The sequence below is a fragment of the Puntigrus tetrazona genome, chromosome 15 (assembly GCF_018831695.1).
Source record: "Puntigrus tetrazona isolate hp1 chromosome 15, ASM1883169v1, whole genome shotgun sequence".
NCBI lineage: Eukaryota > Metazoa > Chordata > Actinopteri > Cypriniformes > Cyprinidae > Puntigrus > Puntigrus tetrazona.
Genome location: NC_056713.1, coordinates 10,950,133 through 10,972,101, shown reverse-complemented (window position 1 = coordinate 10,972,101; position 21,969 = coordinate 10,950,133). Strand labels below are relative to the sequence as shown.

Here is a 21,969-nt window from a genome sequence, read left to right as displayed (position 1 = left end):
GGTTTGAACTATGCCCCTATTAAAGGAAGTTTTGAACCGGCTTTGTCAGAATGGCATAGGCATGAAAGAATTACTGATTCACTGACTGCAGAGTGTGGAGGCGTGAGAGTGCAGTAGTGAACGTCTTTGTGAAGAAGTCATCTGAAATAGATTACATGTCTGAATTTAAACCCATCTGTATGACTAGAAAATTTTCTTTTATGCCTTTTTTCTTTACAAAACGGTTTCCTCAAAGTCACTGCCTTTACAACTGTTGTGTTTCCAGGTTTTTCTTCACTGCACGAACGTCACAAAGCCTGCCACGGAAAAAAAAAAAAAAAAAAAAAGATTTGAAAAACAAATTATATTTTGCAAAAAGAAAATAAAGGCTGCATTTAAAACCATTAAGATTTCTAAAACTGACATTATTTCAGGAACATTTTTACCCCAGCACTCATTACCATAATCTGTCCTGATGGTAACTTTTACTATTCCTATTATGTTAAGTGATCATTTTCTCAGTAATTTTAACAGTCAACAGTCAGTTTTAACAGTTAAACAAAACTGTTGTGCAATGAACGCAGTACCAGCAGAATAAGCAGGCAGCAGGATACACGTATTTTCAATTTATCTCTATCGCTCTTAAAATTAAATAAAATTTCACATTACACCAAATACAAGAATCTTTTATCTGATTATGTTAATGATGATTGAAGGAAATGTCGTTAAATAATGTCACTGTCTAAGAAAAAAATAATGGTCATAAAAAAGCTTCATTTAGGCATATTGCATTCTTTGGCATTGTCCTAACAAGATTCCAACGTCGCAAAAATAGAAACAATATATGAAATAGAAGTTGTGTGTGCCGCCGTCACAACAGGTTAGGTAAAAGAAATGTGATTTCATTTTATCTCTATTTTCTCTAAGTGTAAATAGCAATAGTGACTTACTTACACTAAGTGAAACAGCAGTACTTTCTTAGCGATATATTATTTATTTACACTAAGTACACTAATTTACATTCTATTGACGCCTAAACTAGCATAATTGTATTAAACAGCATGTAATAATAACATACTTGAATTATTAATTCAATTTGAATTATTAAATGGATGCCATCGTATTGGGACAATATAAGCCCTTCTTACACCTCCCTTAACCCTTAACCCTACCTGGAACATTATATTAAACTTTGATTATTTTCTTCATTTTTACTGAAAACAAATGCCATTCTGATGTGACATGAGATTTAAAAAGGGATTAAAAAATAGGCAAAGCTGTTATGAGTCTTTTGTAGTGTTGACTATAGACCAATCAAACATTGGTTGGTGGAGTTATATTTTTTGTTGTGTTTATACTTAGTTTAAATAGACACACCAATTAAAAAATGCAGATAAAAATGCACTTTAACACATATCTGAAAGAGAATTACTTCTAACGGTTATGATAAGGGTTACAAAATTACACAGTTTGCAAAAACTTATTAAAAAAGCTGAAATATTCCATTTTAAGAGCACTTGAATGAGGTAGAAAATGCATGAATAAAGTACAATTACTCTTTCGAGTAACAGTTCCCAGTATCTGTGAAGAACTTGGCCAGGAACTCATGTGGGAAGAGAGTGTAAAGGTTCAGAAAGATGAGTCTTGTGTAAATCAACCACGAGTTTCATCTAGAATTATTCAATGGAAATCTGAAACGCACCTGGTCCCGGGTGTTTTAATAAAGCGCAAGCGGTTTGATGAAAAACTTCTAAAATATCAATAACTTAGAGATTAAAATAGCAGACAAAATATGGCAGTTTCGCAGGATCACAAAAAAGACACATTAAAGGTTAAAAAACATGCAGACTGCCTCAACGGCCAGCTGTGAAACCATGCAAAACTGGAAAACAACGTGCAAAGAAAGAAAAGACAGACTAGGAAGACGCTGAAAGGTGATGAGAACTAGAAGGAAGAAGAAAAGCAGTACCTGATATGGTCTGAGCGGCTCCTGAGCAAGCGTAAGGAGAAACAGGACACATACAGCAGTGTTAAAGCAGGAAACTTTCAACTTTTCACTTCATCAGATACTTTGCATGCATCAGATTTCATTCAAGCCTGGATTTTAATCTTCTCGTAGCATATGTTAGATGACATGACACTACTGGGTGAGATCACACACTTCTTTCTTTCCCACATTAGCATTTCCTTCAAGAGCTTTGTTACACTGTCCTCTTTTGATGGCAAACTGCCATCCCTGTCAAAGTCAAGGAGACTGTTGTAGAAGAAAGAGAGCTATAGAGTTTCCACTGCTGGACATCACAGACAGAACAGAAAGACAAGAGAGATCCTGGCTGAAAAGGCGAGGTGATCTCATTTGTATTCGTAGGGATCTGTAAAGTGTGCAGGTACATTTTTTTTTGTACAGCTGAATAGACACAGAAATGTTCAGAATCATTTGGACGCTTTCTAAAATGTAAATGTACACCTTTTGAGAACCTTTGCGAGTTTCCTCTGCCGGTTATCAAGTACAAACTTCAACTCTATCCGAATGTGCAGGTTGGAGAAGATTAATTTTACAGCTGCTATTTTATGTGTGTGAAATGCAATGAAATAATAATGTTATGCTGTGTAATGTGCTGTCAGTCCTAACACAGATATAATAAATTGCTTTGAGTAGGGCAAACATAGAGTAAATTAAACAAATTAGTTCAAACAAGTCATTTTTGCTCTTTTGAATTCCCTTTGCTTTTGACTTCTTAAAAGTAACACAATGAAATCTGAATTGTTTCATTGTTTCGAGCTTAACTATATTTTTATAATATTATTTATCTTTTTTATTTAGATTTTTATTTATATTTAAATAAATGTCTCTGCATTTTCATATATATATATATATATATATTTATATATATATATATATATATGTATCTACGTGTGTGCATTTCTGCAGTTATAGTGTTTTTTTTTTTTTTATTCTTGCTTATTTTATATTTTATCAAGTTTTCTTTCTTATCAGAAAGTCTGAAGCAAGAATAAAATAATAAAAGAATAAAAGAATAAAATTCTAGCATGAATCTAGTAAAAATAGCTTTAAAAAGTAGCCAAAATAAATAATGGATGCATTTCTATCATCATTTATCTTACTCTCATTTACTAAAAAATGTACATATAAAGTACATACAAAAAGAAATACTTAACTTAAAATTAAAACATTCTATAGTAGCTATATGTCAGCACCCTCCACAAGTCTTATTTTCTTATTATAAAGAGTTCTGCATGACTCACTAGAAAAGTCTGAATCTGCAGGCTCTCTCCCATCATTTGCCTTGAGGGAAATTTCCACAAAATTAGTGTTAGGACTAGCATTGTTATAATTAAACATATCTCAAATACTCCAACAGATGTCCAAGATCTCCATATCCAACTAACAATCAGGTTTGCAGACATTTCAAGATTGTAAGCAGATCAATTAATATGGAGACAGTGTATGATAAACAGCATGAGGCTAATGAGTCCTGTAAAAAGTCTCCTCGAATTATCCAGCTTCTCACAGCAGACATACAGCGCTATAAATAGAGGATCCTCATGTCAATAAGCTCCTCAGCCTGACGTGTATCAGACGGGAGTTATGGCATGTCAGTAGGGCAGTGATTAGATGTCACCGCTGTCAGTCTTCTTACAAGATATTGATGGTCAGATTTCAGCAGAAGCCCATTTGATGCCATCCGAGTGTAGACAGCTGTGCTAGCAAGGCATCGTTCAAAAAGGATGATTTTGAAAGCTGGATCCTCTCAAACAACAGTTGTGCAATATGTTAAAACTACAAAAGCGGCAAATATTAGGATTTGAGGAAAGGACTACGGTAAATCACATTACATCCTCATTTACTCACTCTTATGTGCTTGCAGATCTGAATGACTGTCAGTGATACTCAAAAGATCATAAAATATTTTGTTTTGACATTTGAATTGCCCCCAGGCCTAAGAAGAGTGGCCGCAAAATCAACAATGAAATAATAATGGGATTAACATAATTCAAAAGCCTATAATCAGGAAGATAACATTGCTTTCATATAAATTAAGTGCATTAAACTTGTTTTAAATCAGTGCTTTTCATTGAACTTTCTGTTTGTCAGAGAATCCGAAAAAAAGTTTCCTTGTTTTTAAGATTGAGAAATGGTAATTGAAACAAATTAGCATATTAGAATGATTTCTGAAAGACCATGTGACACTGAAGACTGGTGTAATGGCCGTGTATATTAATTAATTAAAAATAAAAGAACAGTTATTTTAAATTGTAAAAATACCCACAATATTTTTTATTTATTTATTTTATTATTTATGTATTTTATTTATTTATTTATTTTACAATATTTTAAAAACTTGTACCTCAAACATTTTTATCTGTCAAGCTCCAAAATGTCAAAATGTCAAAAAACCTTTGCGTGAGGAGCAGTTTTTTAAGTTATCCCTTGTAAAAAAAAGTAATTTAAAACACATTTATTCCATACTAAGTATATTTTAGACATTTTAACATATTTACTGACATTGCTCGAGATTTACTGATATAAAAATTATAATTATTTAATAACTTTATTTCGAGTGCTATGTGTTTTAATATCAGCATTGAAGAAGACTGTATGATTTTTGAATAATAAATTAAAGACATTCAAAGTGCACCTGAAGTATACTTGCAATAGTTCCACTTTGGCACAATCAAATATACTTCAGTATACCGTGTCTTAAGTATCTTTTATATGATTATTATATTAAAGTGCATTAAACGCAAAATTAGTCGTTCCAATTTAGCATACTTGACTTATACTACTTTAGTATACTAGTATTAAAAAGTACTGATGCCTGAATACATAAAAAAAAACAGACTGAATCATTTCAGCTTAACGTCATTAATCGTAACAGTAAATAGCCAGCTGAAGAGAAATATATCAGTGAGCTACAACTAACTGTAAGCTATAGACTTGAAATATAGATCACAAGTCATGCAGGACACTTTTATGATATTTCCAGAAGCACTACACACTATTCTTTGCTAATACCTGCAAACAGAAAGCAAAACTTTCTTCAGAAATTCTCAGAAAGAAAGTTATACGTGTATGAAGCAACATTAGGGCGAGTAAATGAACAGCAGATAAAGAATTTGTCTGTTGTACTATTCCATTAAGTAGCTAAGATCGAGCTAGTGTATTTATTTATAATATGTGCATTAGTAAATCACATTAGGAGCTAAAGTTGACCTCCGAATTGTGCCCTGCAGATATTCAGCCCCATTTCCCCTTTAATTTCACAGTTATATTTCTGGTTACCCCGCTGAGCAGCCATATTTGCGTATTTCCGACCATGAGAACAATGCTATGTGCTTCTGTCCGTTTCTGTGGTGTGACTTTGAGCTTGCATGTGACCCGCTGTGATTTCATTTAATTAAAAGGGTAGGGGTGGAGATTCAAAGCGTACCTTAACGGGGATCTGATGGAAAAATCTGTGCATGCCATGTGCGCCCAAGGACACACGATTAGGTCCTACGACCACCACAAAGCTCCCGGTTGGAAAACAATGACATTCTTTCTTGGTCCATTTGTGAAAGTGATTCTGTGCTTTAATAGTGCCTTATAAAACGTTATATGATGCTGCAAACAGACTTTCAACCCAACTTCTCCATTACAAGGTAATAATAAATGCTACATTTAAAGCATTATATCACATTATGTCACCAACATTTTATCAGGAGTAACTAGTTACATGTAACATTAATAACATTAATTCAAAATATAGAAAAGTGATCAAATGTAATCAGTTACTTCACTTTAATAAAGTCAATGAAATAGTTACACTACTCATTATATTTTAAATAGGGTAACTTGTAATCTGCAATCTATTCATTTTCCAAAGTAACCTTCCCAACACTGATACAAAATTTCTGATCTGTTCTGATGAAGACAACAAACTCGACTGTTTTGTATCGAAAAAAACACACACACAAACATATGCTGGCTAGGTATGTTTTAAAGCATGGCATCTGGTTTGAGCTTGTCATGATCTGTTTTAAACTGGTCCTAAGCTGGTTATAAGATGGTTATGAGCTGGTCCTGAGTGGGAGCTAGTTGCTTAGAACCATCTTAGGGCTAGCGCATCTTAAACCAGCTTAAAACCAGCCCAGAACCAGCTTAAACTAGCTCATAACCAGCCCAGGATCTGTTTAAACCTGCTGTCATACTTGTACAGAACGTAGAATGTACTTAACCAGCATATGAAGTTTTTTTTTCAGCAGGGATGGCCTGAGGATAAGCAAATCAAATTTTTTGGGTAAACTATTTAAGTCAATTACAATTAGGGAAGAAATTATTACAATATGGCCATGATTTCACTAATATGACAGAATTAATTAATTTAGTAATAATAATTCAATTAGTTGGAACCACTTTCTAAATCTATTATTATTAATAATATTATCATGATCCTCTAACAGCTTCTGGTCTCTTTAAACGTTTTTTATATGTAAAAACGTTCCTAAAAAAATGAATTCTTCACAAAAGTATGTATAAAAAATGTAAAAAGGTGAGTAAATGATGGCACACCGTTTTAATTATCATGTCATAAAGCATTATGATTTCATGTCTTGCCTCACCTTCTCATTTCACAATCCCTTCCTTCACCAGTACCAATTGTGTTTTTAATGCCCATTGAGCATAAAATATAATTAAAGCCAGAGAAACAAATGAAAGCACTATCGCCTGTAAGTGTTCTGCATGGTCACGCACTCATAGCGCTAAAGAAACATTTGTATAGACTTTCCATGAGATCAAGCAGAAAGAGCTTCTCTCTCCAGACGGCATATGTACTGATATCAGCCTCTTAGATATGTGTGAATAGTTATCAGAGAGTGTGAAAAGAACCTATTCTTGCTCTGTTGTTGGCCATTTTCCACTGGATGCAAGATAAACGGTAATATTTATTCCAGCTTAAGAGTTAAAGCTTAACCCGTGCTTATTTTGAGGAAGGTCACCTATTAGCTTATATTCTTCCCTTCTCCCCATAATGCACTATTTCTTTATATAATAATCTGTGTCGGATGGCTGTGTGCTCCTGTCCCTGAGTCTGTCATTTGGAGCATGGGGACAGGAGGTGGATAATGAGAACATAAGGGTGAGAGGAGCTGACAGGGACATCATCCTCCCACTACGACCGACAGAACACAGGTCACAGAACAGTCACTAAACCTGCGCTCACCCACCTGGACTTCACATTAAAAATCTCCCTGCCATGGTCCACTCTGACTTTCTCCAAATACTGAGAAAATGCAATCGGTCATCTCCAAAAACCGCAAGATAATTACTTCGCTTTGCAGGAAGACGATTCTCAATCAAAATCCATATTTTGAACCTCTATTCTGCATAGCAAAATAACTAGGCTTATCAGATTTCGCTTTGGAGTTCTTCTTAGTAAATTAAACGCTTGTATCGGGCCGTACGGTTCGAAGATCCGTCAGGTACGTTCAGACAACATCACCAATCGGGATCTGTCACTTGTCTGTTGCCTGGCTGCTAGTTTCTCCGTAGCTTGCTAAGCGTGCTATCTTGAGCAATGTAAAAACAAATTAGTAATGATATCTAAAGAAATCTTTTGATTATCTTTCATATTGTTTACACCTCATATCGTACGGGAACGTTTGTGTTACCACGGCAATGACTGACGCATCTGAACTGCATTCCAAGGCGATCCCTTATCAGCCTCGCAGTGGAAAACGAAACCATAACTGTATGGAACGGTTATGCAAAGAGAACCGTTCAGCTCGATGCTGGAAAAGCGGCTCCGGTCTCATATCATAAACATACCTGGGTGCAATTTTTAGCGAGACACGGAATACGTACCGGTACATATCGCTCCAATTTACAAGAGAGAGAAAAACGTAAATATACTGTATTTGAAATATATCCGAAAGAATCAACATTAATTGATTCGTAAAATCTGTGCCATGACTCTCTATGGTTCTTTACATCGAATCAAACACATAAAACACAACCTGCGTAGCGATTCAAATGCCTTTTATATGTCAGTTCTTTTTAATGAATCGAATCAGTGTCTTGCCTCTGCGCTTAAGAAAAATTGTATAATAAAGAGAAAAAAGCTATGTTCAATTGTAAGAACATTTATGTTTCCTTTTGTCTAATAAGCAATTTTTGGTACCGCGTCATGCTCAATTGATGACCAATCTGTGTCCTGAAGTGAAACCATTTAAGAACCGCCGATATAGGTTTGTCCAATTTTGCAAGAGAGGCTGCATATGCTCCATTCATTATAGATATAATAATTCAATCATAAGTGTCATGCTATGGGAAATCATCTATCCGTTTAAAAGGTTAAACCAATTACACTGCCATAGCGAACCATTCTACAGACACACTTCAGAAGATCACGATTTAAGCAAGAACGCTCAGTTCAACAGATACACAAACTGTTCTCCCCAAAACACCTGTGCTATTCAGTCACTGCGTCGCGCCAATCAGATCCCCGGGTAATAGCATCCATCAGGCCCAACTCCATTTACCATGAGAGGCACAAAAATGCATCAATTTGTTTGCTTTTTTAATGTCTTTTGTAGCACGCAATCAGACACCTGTCAAAAACACCTGCTGCCTATTTGTTGGGCTACAAAATAGAAAGGTGGCCCCTTTGTCTCGCCTAAGAGTTTATAATCAACGCTGTGTTTCCACACTGCAACCAGCATTTTTCAATTTCCCCTTCTCCTTTTCTTAATAAAATCACAGCAATCAATCAGCTGTGGGTGGGGGGAATGAACGATGAAGCAAACATCTCGGCTAACCAAGCCTTCATTTGTCTAGCATCAGAGGAAATGTGCACCGCGAGGAGCGCTAATAATTACTTTTATTCAACTTTTGGCAGGTCAAGGTCCCTTTCCGGCTGACTTTCTATTTGAGACCCAATATTTACAGCGTATCGGATGATTTTTCACCCGGTGGTCCCGGTGTCTAGTTCCTATTGATCATATTGCAAGAAATCCCACGTGAGAAAGAGGACGTGGAAGGTAATTTCCTCACGATTCAGACCATTTTTCTTGCAAGTTTATCTCGCAATTACAATTTTTTTTTTTCTCAGAATTCTGAGTTTTCCGAACAGTACATCTAGCAATTCAGACACAAAAAGTAACAAACAAACAAAAAGGTAATTACAACCCCCGGAAATGTGAGAAAAAAGCCAGAATTATGATGTATGTACTTTCATCACATCATTAAATGTCAGAAAAAAAAAAATATATATATATATATATATATATATATATATATATAAAACAAAAACAATAATTGTAAAAAGAACAAAACCCTACAAGAGACCAGGATGTTCAATTAGAATTATGAGATAGAAATTAAAGATCAGATACTGTTGTGATTTTATTTATTTTGCATAAATATGCTTCCAAAAGCGCATGATATTGCTTTTAAACAATATTTAATTACATTTCAGACTAAATTTGTCCAGCCAATTAGTAAATTATTTAAGTTCATAACATACTAAATATCAGTAAGTGGAACTACTAACCGGAAATATTCACATTATTCTAGGCTATTGTTTTTTGTTCTAATGTTTGCTTCAAAGGACCCAAACTGTATATTTGTTGCAGGGATTAAGAAACGCTCACAGAACATAAGAGATAAAAGAGACTTTTTTCAGGTCACAAACAAAACAAGAGCGGCAGGAAAACAATTTTCAAGTATGCTGGTTTGACAGTGGATAATATCTTTTTACTGGCTAATATCCTTCATGTAGGTGGCTGAGCTAAGCATTTCTAACCCTGCACAGTATACAGGGTCGTCGTAAACCAATGGAGCTAATCTAACATTTATCTTTAGTATTTGTTATACATTACAAAACATGAATCAGAGCATAAAAAAATCTTTAGTACCTTTCCCCCCCAACTAAACATATACAATATTTGTTTTGACACTTTCTTCCTTTTAATTTCCTTTTCCTTCTACTTCTGAAAATGAAGTCTCACCCCTGAGGAGATGCAAAATAAAGTGTTTGATTAGTTGTTGTTATTCACAGGCGACTAGAGATTTCTTCCTGTGCGTCTACAGCGGTTCGGCTCCGCGCAATATTACTGACCAGGATAACAAATTAAACATTAAAATATCTTTACTTATTAAAAGGAAAGCAAATGTGCTTATTTAATTAACTACATATATTATTTAACCATTGCCAAATGATTTGTGTGGAATAAAAAGGATGTGTAGAATAAAAAAGAAATTGTTGTAATATACATATATATATAATTCTCTATATTTTTATTTATTAATTTATGCTTTTATTCAGCAGGGATGCATGAAAAAGGGACAATAAAGGCATTTATGATGTTAGGTTCCCAAAAGAAAAAAAAAAAAAAAAAAAAAAAAAATATATATATATATATATATATATATATATATATATATATATATATGTGTGTGTATATATATATATATATATATATATATATATATATATATATATATATATATATATATATATATATATATATATATATATATATAATTTTATTTTTTTATTTGTCTTACCTGTAATATTGTATATTGTATATCTGTAATACTCTGTAGTATAATGTTGTGTGTAATGAGCTGCCAGTCCATTTTCTGTTATTTTACAGTGTACATGATAAAATATACTGTAATATGGCACTATATGGTAGAATATATAGTCCACCCTTCTATATATTCATAGCTACCGAATTACATGCCTTTTGCTGTCATGCTCTTGAAAGAAACTGGTAAAATGACAAGAAAATGATGGGGACTGGGACTGTTAATTATCATGTGTTGTGACCAGCGTGTCTCACAAAGAGTCTTTAAAGCGTTTCAGATGACCTGAGAAGAATGTGGGCTGTTACAGCCTCACATCTGACATCGCCACATGAAACTTCCCATTGCCATGTAGAAAGCATACAAAAGGATCCGTGAAGCAATAAACAATTTTCATATTTCCAAAACATGTTTTCTCTCCGAAGGCATTCATTGACTGAGTGGCATTTCCCTCGCACAAGCAGACCACAACTGTTATTTTACACCTGAGCCCATGTCTCAAAGGCTTATACGGTTTGGATGCGTATGAATATTAAACAGCGGCACGCTGTATTGTGTCTGAATTCTAATCATTCTGAATTATGACTAAATGATGTGTAGACTGCGCTAGTAATGTAGCGCTCCTCCACTTGTAACGAATGGCTGGGAATGTTATGCTATATTAAAAGAAAAAATGACATTCAGTCACTTAACGTTTCGGAGTGTGCGCGAGCTCCATTCTCCATGCATCATAGCGGACGTGATGACGCAAACAAGTTGCCTGACAAACTATGTGTCAGCTTAATGATTCACCTTGTGCTGCGGAGACCTCGTGCTAAAAAACCCCCGGGGAAAACATAATTCATGTTTCACGGGCTTAAATCAATTTCGTTACTTCAAAATAGTTACGGCTTTAAAACCGGTTTAAATACTAAAACTAATTGCATAAAAGCCATGATTGATCATTTACTTGCTCTAATGTAGTTTCAAACACACATGATGCATTTTCGTTTATTTGAGTAAGCTTCACAAGAAAATACAACATCAGCTTTTCTACTTTAAAAAATAGACCTGTTCAGTTTGCTACATTTTTTTAATAGTTTATCAAATTTAATAGCAATTTCTGAATGAATAAGAATTACAATAATTTTTCTTTCTGTCTACCATTAAAGTCTTCATATGATGCCCATACAAATATGGACATATGTATCGAGTTTATTGAATTGATCTCAGTCATAGTTTATTTATTATAAAGTTTTTGTGCGTAAACTCTTTTTTTTAAGATTCTTTGATGAACAAAAAGTTTAGAACAACGTAATTTATTTAAAACATTTTATTTATTTTTTATTTATTAAAACATTATTTATTTATTTAACATAAATGTCAGTTTTAATCAATTTAAATTAGCGCTGTCAAACAATTAATCACGATTAATTAAAGTTTTTGTTTACATAATATTTGTGTGTGCTCTTTCTATATGATATAAATTATCTAAATATAAATATACTTTTTTAAATATATGCTGTGTATATATATATATATATATATATATATATATATATATATATATATATATATATATATATATATATATATGCAGCATACACACAAAACTTTATTTTCAGTGTGACAGGACTAATTTCAATGCATCCTTGCTGATTAAAAGGATTAATGTCTATAAAAAAAAAAGGAAAAACGAATATACAAACATGCAAATAACATGCATCAAAATTTCTCCTTTGGTGTTCTGCAGTACACATTTTGAAATGAACCGTTTTCTTCAAGTCTGCCTGGCATATGTTGCACGATGATCAAAAAATCAACAATTTTAACAGTAGTTCAAACCGTGCAGATACAACAGTCGTTCGTCCTTATGGAGGAAATTCAAATCAATATTAATTCATTCCAGTTTGCTATTTATGCTCCATTTTACCTGCTGCCAGTGTAAAGTATGTCTTATTGATTGACTGTGTAATTACCCAACTCGCTTGCTTAATTTGTTGTTAATTTGCCACTGATGGCAATCACATTTGACTGGCGAGAAGCCTGGTGCTCAGCAGCTAGTGTTTATCCTCCATCTGGCTTCTGCGTCGCCGTGTGTGTGAGTGTGTGTGACTGAGAAATATGTCTAAGCAAAAGCCATGGCACTAAAATAAGGTTTTAAAGCCTGGTCCATAAAGTCAGTAGCGTCTGCCAGAATTCATTGCTTCGGTTGGACGATCACCGAAGTGCTGCAGAATGCTGGACGACGACGTGGCAAGTGGGGCACGTTTAAGATAAAAAACTGTGTTATCCGTGGTTTGTCATTTAGGTTCTGACACGCAGGAAGTGTGATATACATCTTTGCTGCTTCAGAGCACACCGCAATTTACACACAAGCGCTTTCTTTATTAGCTTTCAGCATCAGATGTAGTGCGGCTCACACACATATCATGAATACTGATTCAGTCCGTATGTATGTATTCTATTACGGATGCATTTTGTTCGTTTTGCAAATAACCCGCTGTCTGTGTTGTCTGCTATAACTATCGGTTATGTTTTTTTCCCTCCCTCTCTCTCTCTTTCTCACTTGGAGCTTATTTAATCATGTTTTTCACATGCTAATCATACATATTCTATAAATGAGACTCATTTAGGTATATAACCACCCCCTGTGAGGCATGAGCTTATTTTCTAGAAAAATAAAAAAAGAGAATATGCTTTGCGGTGAAGAGGCGTTAAAAACATATATTCCCCAGACAAAAGTCCCACTTTGAGATGTTCTGGCTATTAAACAAAAATGGTTTCACTTGCTGTAATCTGTCTTTCTGTTTTTTTCTTGAACTTTATATTTTATGTTTGTTGAAATAGAGTAAGAACCAAAGAATGATGCAGTGTATATATAAATATGAAAGGATGGGTCTTATATAGATGGCAAATAAATAGAAAAAAATGTGAACTGGAATTAAAAACATAAAGATAAAATACATCTTAATTTGATCGTTAATTAATCATAAAACACGTATAATGAATTCATTTTAGGAGTTTAATGATTTTTTTAACTGTTTGGGATTATTTGAATTATAAACTATTAATCATTGCTATTTATACATATATAGTTTAATTTGATGTGAAACTTTACATATTAATCATGAATGCAACACAAATTTAATTCGGGAACAGTTACATAAACCAATTAAGAAATTATTCAAATTAAAATGAAAAAAAAAGGAAAAAATTAATAAAAAAGGTTTCAAATTTTAGGTTAATAAAACCATTTTTTGGCTTACATTTAACTAAATAAATAATATTTATTTAAAATATGATAAGTGTTTAAACTGTAGCATTGCTCTGGAACAATAGTTATATAAATACATTAGAAAATATTGTACAATTGTGCAAGTATAATATGATAATGTAAAGTAAAGTAAAACAGCAATTATACAGATTAAATCAATTATATAACCTTCTGCATGTTTTCAGAAAACTTTATTCTGTATGATTTATAAATAGGCTCTAAAGGGTCTAGGGTCTACTTCTGGGGACATTTGATCCCCATAACGAAAATCTCATCCTTTAACTTCCCTTTTCTAAATCTACATCTATGCACTGAAGACCTCGGGCAATCATTGAGAGGAAAGTGTAAGCGGTGATGGCGCTCGTCTCCGCGTTACCGCCATTCAGCGCTTAAACCTGAGAAAAAGGTCTAAAGTGAGGAAGCCATATGAGCTCTCACTGAAAGGCAGGAAACCGGGCCTTTGATCGTCACCTGGCACATCAGTGCCTCCTCCCCAGGGGGCCGCCCATCGCCCGTACACACACATCTGACAGGTGGGGAGCGGCTCCATACGCTCGCTGTGAGGGGCTCCGCTCAGCCAACAACAAACCCGGCAGCACACAGTGCTCTTTTATTAGAGGAGTTCAGCTCTGAGTAATGTATTCCACACTCGGTATGTGGTATGAGGTTACAGGTGAAATGCGAGACGGGGCCGCATCTCTGATGCATGTGTGTAACATGGAGCCAACTCATTATCAGTGCATTAGAGCTGCATCTGATGTGACGATTTGCATGGGAACACCTGACATGTCTCTGCTGCTGCGCTCGCCGTGCGTCATGCCGTCTGTTCAGCGAAGAAGGAAAAACAGAGTCGCTTCCATCACGGCTCTCTCAATATTGACTTATTAATTTTAGCATATTCAGTACCCAATGCCATTTCAAATAAGAATAAGTCCCTGTGTTCGCGATGGTGCTGATGAAAACAAGGTTGAGGGATTTCCTCTGGGGATGTTTGTCTTTCATATCTCTCTCTGCTTTCTGAGTGGATCAGATTGCTAAGCCAAAGACATAAGCACAATTCTGAGGGGAATTGTTTCTCAAGGTGACGTCTGTGAAATAATATTTGCATGGCCAAGGGCTCAACAATGGTTTTTTTTTTTCATGCTGGCCCTACTGGGCCATAAGTTCGCATTTTTGCTTTGCACATCATTTTACCTGCCGTCCCCATAAACAAAATGATATTTTCGAACAGCATATTTATAAATATAAGTGTCTGAAAATATATATTTTACTGTTTTGCTGCAAAAAATATGTAAAATTCCTAAAAATCTCAGTAAAAAAACTAATTCAGATATTTTTTCCCCAAATTTCCACCAATTTCAGACTTTTGAGACCAATCGGAAACAATTCGGAAGAATTCCAGTAGCTCCATATATTGAATATATATAGAATATATTGCTAGCAATACTAAAATCATGAGTAAAAATGATAAGTTATATATAGTATGAAAAACTATAAATAAATACAAACATGCTTAAAGTATCAAATACTAGCTCAATAGCACCTGTAAACAAATAATAAAAAAAATTACATTAAAATGATAACTGTCATTTACACTGGGGATGGTTTTAAGGCCAATTCGGATGGTAATTGTTTTTATTTTGGGGATGTAAACTGTGATTTTATTGCCATCTGAATCTTAGATGTCTGTGTTTTTCTCCCATCACCTGCGTAAAAATATCGTTAGGACCTGCCAAACACTGTACGGTAACTGTTGGGTTTCACTGTAGTTTGCATGCACATTTATTACTGAAAGCCTGAGCAAAGTATACAAAAACAATATCTAAGGTCTTCTCCATCATCGTGAGTAGGAGCTGTTAATGACAAAAAGAGCGAAGAGAAGGAAAGCCTGTAAACATTTAAAATGGCACCAAAAGATAAGCAAAAGGCCTATAATTTACTAAAATATGTATTATATACCATTATAAAAATACCTAAAAATATAGACTGAGCAGCTTTATGTTTACCTCATGTAAATAAGAGGTTGCATCAATTTATTTCGGTTAATCTCCACATTTTAATGACATCCATCATTTTGAGAGATCCAGTGCAAGACAGAAAAACATTTAAACTAAAGCACTTACTTTTTTTAAAGAAGATTTATATTTAAGACTATATATTATATACTGATATTGTAATATACAGGATATTATTAAACATGAATTTATTATTCCAAGCGTAATAATAATCGCTATCTGGATTCATGAGTGTTTTTGCTGAGGTGCCGTGGAAATGTATTTCTGCAGACATCCACATGAGAAACAATTATCATCCGAGTAGGGCTGGAGTGTCCTTTTTGATCCTTTAAAGCTAAAGCTGTTAAAAAATATGAAACAAAGTAGCATCCGAAGTTCTCTGAAGCAAGATTCCTTTGTGCCAAATTCCCAAACGACAATTCCGCAGCCTTCCGGTAGCTCAAACAGTATGGTGCTAGCAATATTAATTGCATATGTAAAAATGTCTGCCAAAAGCGTAACACACATAAACCCTGCAAAAAGTCAAACACCAGTCCGCAAACACTTTGTGTCCTTTTTGAAACTTCCTCAAATGCTCTGGCCACGGCTTTCTTCAAAATCATCGTTTCCGACAAAGTAAGCCATATAGCTTTGGAATAACACTAAGGTAAGCAAACGACAGATTTTATTATTTTGCATTAGAGTTATTGATGTAAAACAGAGCTGACACCCATTGAGAGCAAGCAGAGAATCGGGCATCCGCCGGCTGACTCTGACAGAGAAGCCGGCGCTCAGTTTGAACATTGATGTTAGTTAAGTGAGGGCAGCCGTGGCGTGACTAACAGCTCAATCTCCCTGACTCAAGGTGCAGAGCATTTCCGTACCGGAGATCTTTCACTGATGTGATGGAAGCGCAGACAGCTCTGAGATATCAAGCCTCCATCATCTGAGGGAGATGAGCTGCTCCGGCGGCCTTTGAAGTGACAAACACGCTGCTGTTCTCCTCAAACACATCATCTGAGCGTGTGCTACCTTAGCAAATGTACGCCGTTAACGGCTAGCAACATGTTTCCGACGTGTTCTCCGCAGGCTGGCTGGGGTATCAAGTGGCAGTTTTGTTACCACATCAAGATTAGTGGCCCTCATCGGCGGTCGAAACTCACAGCGTTTCCAACAAAATGACCCGTCTACCGGCTAAAATGGAAATCAAATCATCCTGGCAGCCATTACGGAGCAACCTATGAGGTTCGCAGATGCTAATGTGAAGGGAAGTGGAGTTAGTAAGTGGTGTTTATCACTTTAAAATATTGCCCTGTCCTTTCACTGCATGAACGCTGCAATTACCGGCTCAGTGGGGTGTTGTGCGGAAGAAGAAATGCTGGGATCCAATATATGGCGATGGTGATGCAGCCTCTGGTTTTTGGCTGAACTGAATAGGATTTCAGTGACAAAATAGCTTCTGTAAATCATAGGGAAAGGCCAAGTAGACCATCAAATAAGAAGAAGATAGGTGATTTGATTTATTGCTTTAATCCGGGAGAGATTACTGCTGTCTGTGAGCAACGTAGTCAAAAGATCTCCATGTTTCTTAAAAGGCTATAAAACAAGCAGATGGAACTAACAACATAATAATGCAATGATTTGGGGAACACTTCCCGTAACACACAATGTACTCAGTGCATCGTAAAAAGAACGCCATCTACGCTAATATTAGTCTGTTTCTTTCTTATTCTGTTTCTCAGTTCGCATCCAGATGGTGGATCAGCATCAAGAGATGACCTTCATCTGAGACCAGAACAGATCACCGGAAACAGACGCACACATACACTATAAATCCTTCACACAATCTGACATAGCTGCGTTTAAAATTGAACTGGAAATGAATTGCTGGTTATCCGGCCAGAAGACAACTGAGCCTGGTTTCTCCCAAGGCTTTTTTTTTCTCCATTCTGTCACGGATGGGGTTTTGGTTCCTTGCCGCCGTCGCCTCAGGCTCGCTTAGTTGGGGACACTTAATTTCTAGCGATTATTGTTGATTTGATCACAGAGAGAGTCTATGCATTTAATAAAAATTAAGTATTAATCTTGTCGTTATACGTTACTATCACTATATTTTCCTATTTGGTACTCGTTCAGTGCTTTGACACAATCTGTATTGATAAAAGAGATATATAAATAAGTGATTGATTGATTGATTTTCAGTCTGGTTCTCATTAGATCTCCTGGAGATTCGGTTCAGGGTTCACACTCCACATTAAACCACGACCATTAAATATTTATTTTCAAATAAAAATATGCACTCCTGATTATAAAGTACCTTTGAAGTGTAGGTCCTAAATATCATGTTATATGAATAAAGATAATCATTCAGGATTATAGTTCATATTAGAAATGCACAATATATCGGTGCCTTATAGGTTGTAGTCCATTATCAGAAATTTTTCATATTCAATTGAGCAAATTCATGTGTTATATTTTTAAATGTAAAATACCTTTGCCAATTATGTCATCAAGTTGTTCCAAACATGTATGGTGTTTATTTATTCTAGAAAAAAAGAAATGTTGGTGACCAAACAGTTGATGGTACCCATTGGCCTCCATGATATGGAAATATACTATGGAAGTCAATGGAAACCAAAACTTGTTGCTGTTCAAAATATCTTCAGCAACGCGTAAAGCTTTTATTTGTAATGCATTAGAAAAGTTTATTAAATTATATAATGCATAATAATTATTCGTTATAGTATGTGTGTTGTAATTATTTAGGACAAGATATAAGAACCCAATGTAAAATGTAGTTATAATAACTGTAGTTACAATTATTCATCAGATTGTGCAATGCATTATAAGGTTAATTACAAGTCATAATGAATGTATTATAACTAGTTTTATAATGAATTATACATAAAAGGTTTTAAGTTAATCGGTTCCAGGTTTGGGAAGACTGGGGTGTGCAAGTGATGACAGAACTGTAATTTTAAAGTGAATTTAAAAAACTAAAAATGAACGTACAATAAATCTATTTTCAATCTATCCCTAGTAAATATCAAAGTACCATCATATTACCATCTGTCACATTACGGTACCCTTGTAGCACTACGGTATTGTTTCAGAGTTTGACTGGCAATGAACAGTAAAAATAAACCACTGAATTATGTTTTATTAATTAAACAAAGCATAGCCGTTCTGATACAGCAACTATCACAACATTGCTAATTAAAACATATTCCTTTTCTCGGTTGTCATTAGAGAGGCATGCTTAGGTAATGATGGTGCGAAGTTGCCAGCCTATATCTCCAACGTCTGCAGCCAATTAATGAGTAAATAATTATGAACTAAGCTGTGGGAAAGACAGCCATTCTCTGCAGACGCCACACTGAGATCAGCAGAATTAAAGACTCACCGCCCTCAGTTCAACAGGTCCACCTACAGAGCCGATTCCTACTGCTAACCCATCGAGTTGCCTTGGCAACAAAACAATTCCATTTACTTCAAGTAAATTTGCATTTGTTTTGTTGTGTTAATATTATGGGTTGGGTTACATGTGTGTTCAAGAAGTGTTAGAAAAAGGAAGTCTCTACATTTTAATCTACCACACTTGAGCAAAAAACTAATTTATACTAATGTAAATGTGAATACGTGGCATATGAATATTTTATTCTGTCCTTGCAACTCTCAGAGAGTTTAGCATGGCGATGTTAATGCGTTTGGTCTCGGAGGAATCGATCTGATACTGTACGCTGATGCTGCTGCTGTGCCGAGATTTACAGACAAACTGCTGTCGCACATATAACATACATGATATAAGCCCCATATAACGTGCATGAATCAGCTGGGGAAGGTGGAGCGTTTCTGATCAACCCTGCAAGCACTAGCCAAAAATTTGAATGTTGAGAATTCATTGGCTGCTAATGTCATGAATTCATCTGCACCATGTGAATAATGATATAATTATATCAGATTGATTTAGAACCATTCAGCCTGCACCATCTAGAGTTTCATGATCTAGCAAAGGAGCAGTGGAGTCCTCTTGCAACTTCTGGACAAATAAACAACAGCTTATTATTTTTTTATTATTATTATTTAAATCATTTCTTTTGTAATGTATGCATAATTTAGAGGTGGGGTAAATTAAACCACAAACCACCGGATTTAAATGCACATACACTACAATTTACAAATAAGCAAATTAAGCAACGTTAAAAATATATATTTTAATTTGGATGCATTAAATTGCATCCAAAAGTGAAAAATAAATGCACTTTTTTTTTATCTTTCTATTTATCAAAGAAACAAGAAAAAAACATTTATGCATCAAGATTTCCATTTAAAAAAAATAATATTAATTAATTATGAATGAAATAAATGCAGCATATAAATATTCGATAGACAGATGGATTTGATACATTTAAATTAAAGCTAAATTCTCATTGCTGATGCAGCTGGCACAATGCCGGCTCTGAATGTGGAACTTGTTGACTTATGGAGGAAGACGGGGACTCTGGGAACGGAGTGTTTCAGGTTCAGCACATCCTGAGGAAGGTACAACAGTGTCCCCATTTCCAGTGCTGCTTCAAAGTGACTGGTGTAAGCAAGCCAACACGTGAAAATTTCCACCCCAACACCAGTGAAAGTGTCCTGGCCCGTGGCGTCACTGTCTCATCTTACTGTCTAGCACTCTGAAAGCACAGGACAAGGAGGTCAGGAAAAACTAAAGAGACGCAGGACACTTTCCATGACCTCCTGTCACTGCTGCCATGGCAAATCCCATGCTTTACTACGAGATCCAAACCACCCAGGTCACAGTCTGTTCACCCCACAGGGTCTGGCAGAAGATCCCACAGTGAAAGACCGCAAGCCACAGTGATGATTTATACATGTCCTGCAGCAAACCCACGACTGAAATAGACAACTGCCTATTTTCTAACGCTCAGATCTGGCAAACCATCCGTCACTCTGCTTCTGTTTAACAGTATCCTACTGTCTGTTGTTTACAGTGTACATTTTGTTTTATACTGTGATATATTGTTTTACAGTACACATTGCATTTTGCATTTTATCATTATTCGTATACTCACGCTACTATTTATGCACTTATATTATACTAGATATTATTTATACAGTATATTCATATACTTACCCTAGTACAATACCATATTTGATTTAATTTTTATTTGTATTGTAAGTTTTATGCTTCAGCAGTAATTTAGTCAGTAATTTTACAGTTTTTTCATGTAATGTTGATTTCTTATGTTAGTTTAATTTCAATTGCCAAAAATAAATAAATATAAACAATTATAAAAAAATAAATTCTACAATCTATCAATTCTACAAACGAAAAAAGTAATTATAAATAAATAAAATATTGCAAGTATTAACAAATTGCTTTTTCTATATTCTTCTGCCAAACAAGGTAAACGGTGTACAAAACAATCTAGTTATGCATTAAATAAACTCTTTTAAATCAGTCTTCCCAAATATGTAGTTCGTAGCGCTGTCAAATGATTAATCGCATCCAAAATAAAAGTTTTTGTTTACATAATACATGTAGGTGTTTTGTGTGCATTTATTATGTATATACAGTATGAATACACACGCACATACAGTATATATTTTTTTATATTTATAAATATATGTACATTGATATACTTATATTGTGATACTGTTATGTTACATATAAATATATTTAATATATAAACATTCCACATTTTTTTTAAATATATGCATGCGTTTGTTTGTATTTAATCTAACCCTAACCCGGCATGCTAGAAAATGCTCTGATGCTAAAATGTCCTCGACTTGAATAGCAAGCTGTTGGATGACTAGTCGGGCGCTTACACATGAGGCCTAACAACAATCTCGATCGGTTAATTGAAAAGCCGCCTTTATTGAATCTTGAGAATCTTTATTTACAGGTATAAAAAAGAACATCAAGATTGAAGTGACAAGGACGGGAAAGTCGTATCTGCTTGTGTTTTCCTCAACTATAAAACAAAACAAGAGCCATTAAAACAGCAAGTGCTTTTACAATCACAGTCTATTGTGGAGGGTAATAAACATCAGACAGGAACCTGACGGTGCTCCGTCAACGTACCACAGCAATAGTAGATGAAAGCTTGATTAATTTGGTTTATTAAGTAAGCAATTCA

At 34.8% G+C, this 21,969-nt stretch overlaps 1 protein-coding gene across 2 annotated transcripts in view; it reads right to left on the bottom strand.

The window, feature by feature from the left end:
- cadm1b (cell adhesion molecule 1b) overlaps nucleotides 1–21,969 on the bottom strand; it is a 146,245-nt gene that overhangs the window by 56,677 nt on the left and 67,599 nt on the right. For both annotated transcript variants that reach the window (XM_043259271.1, XM_043259272.1), the window contains exon 2: nucleotides 1,949–1,969. In XM_043259271.1, the coding sequence (XP_043115206.1) occupies nucleotides 1,949–1,969 (21 nt within the window). The remainder of the gene's footprint in view (nucleotides 1–1,948; nucleotides 1,970–21,969) is intronic.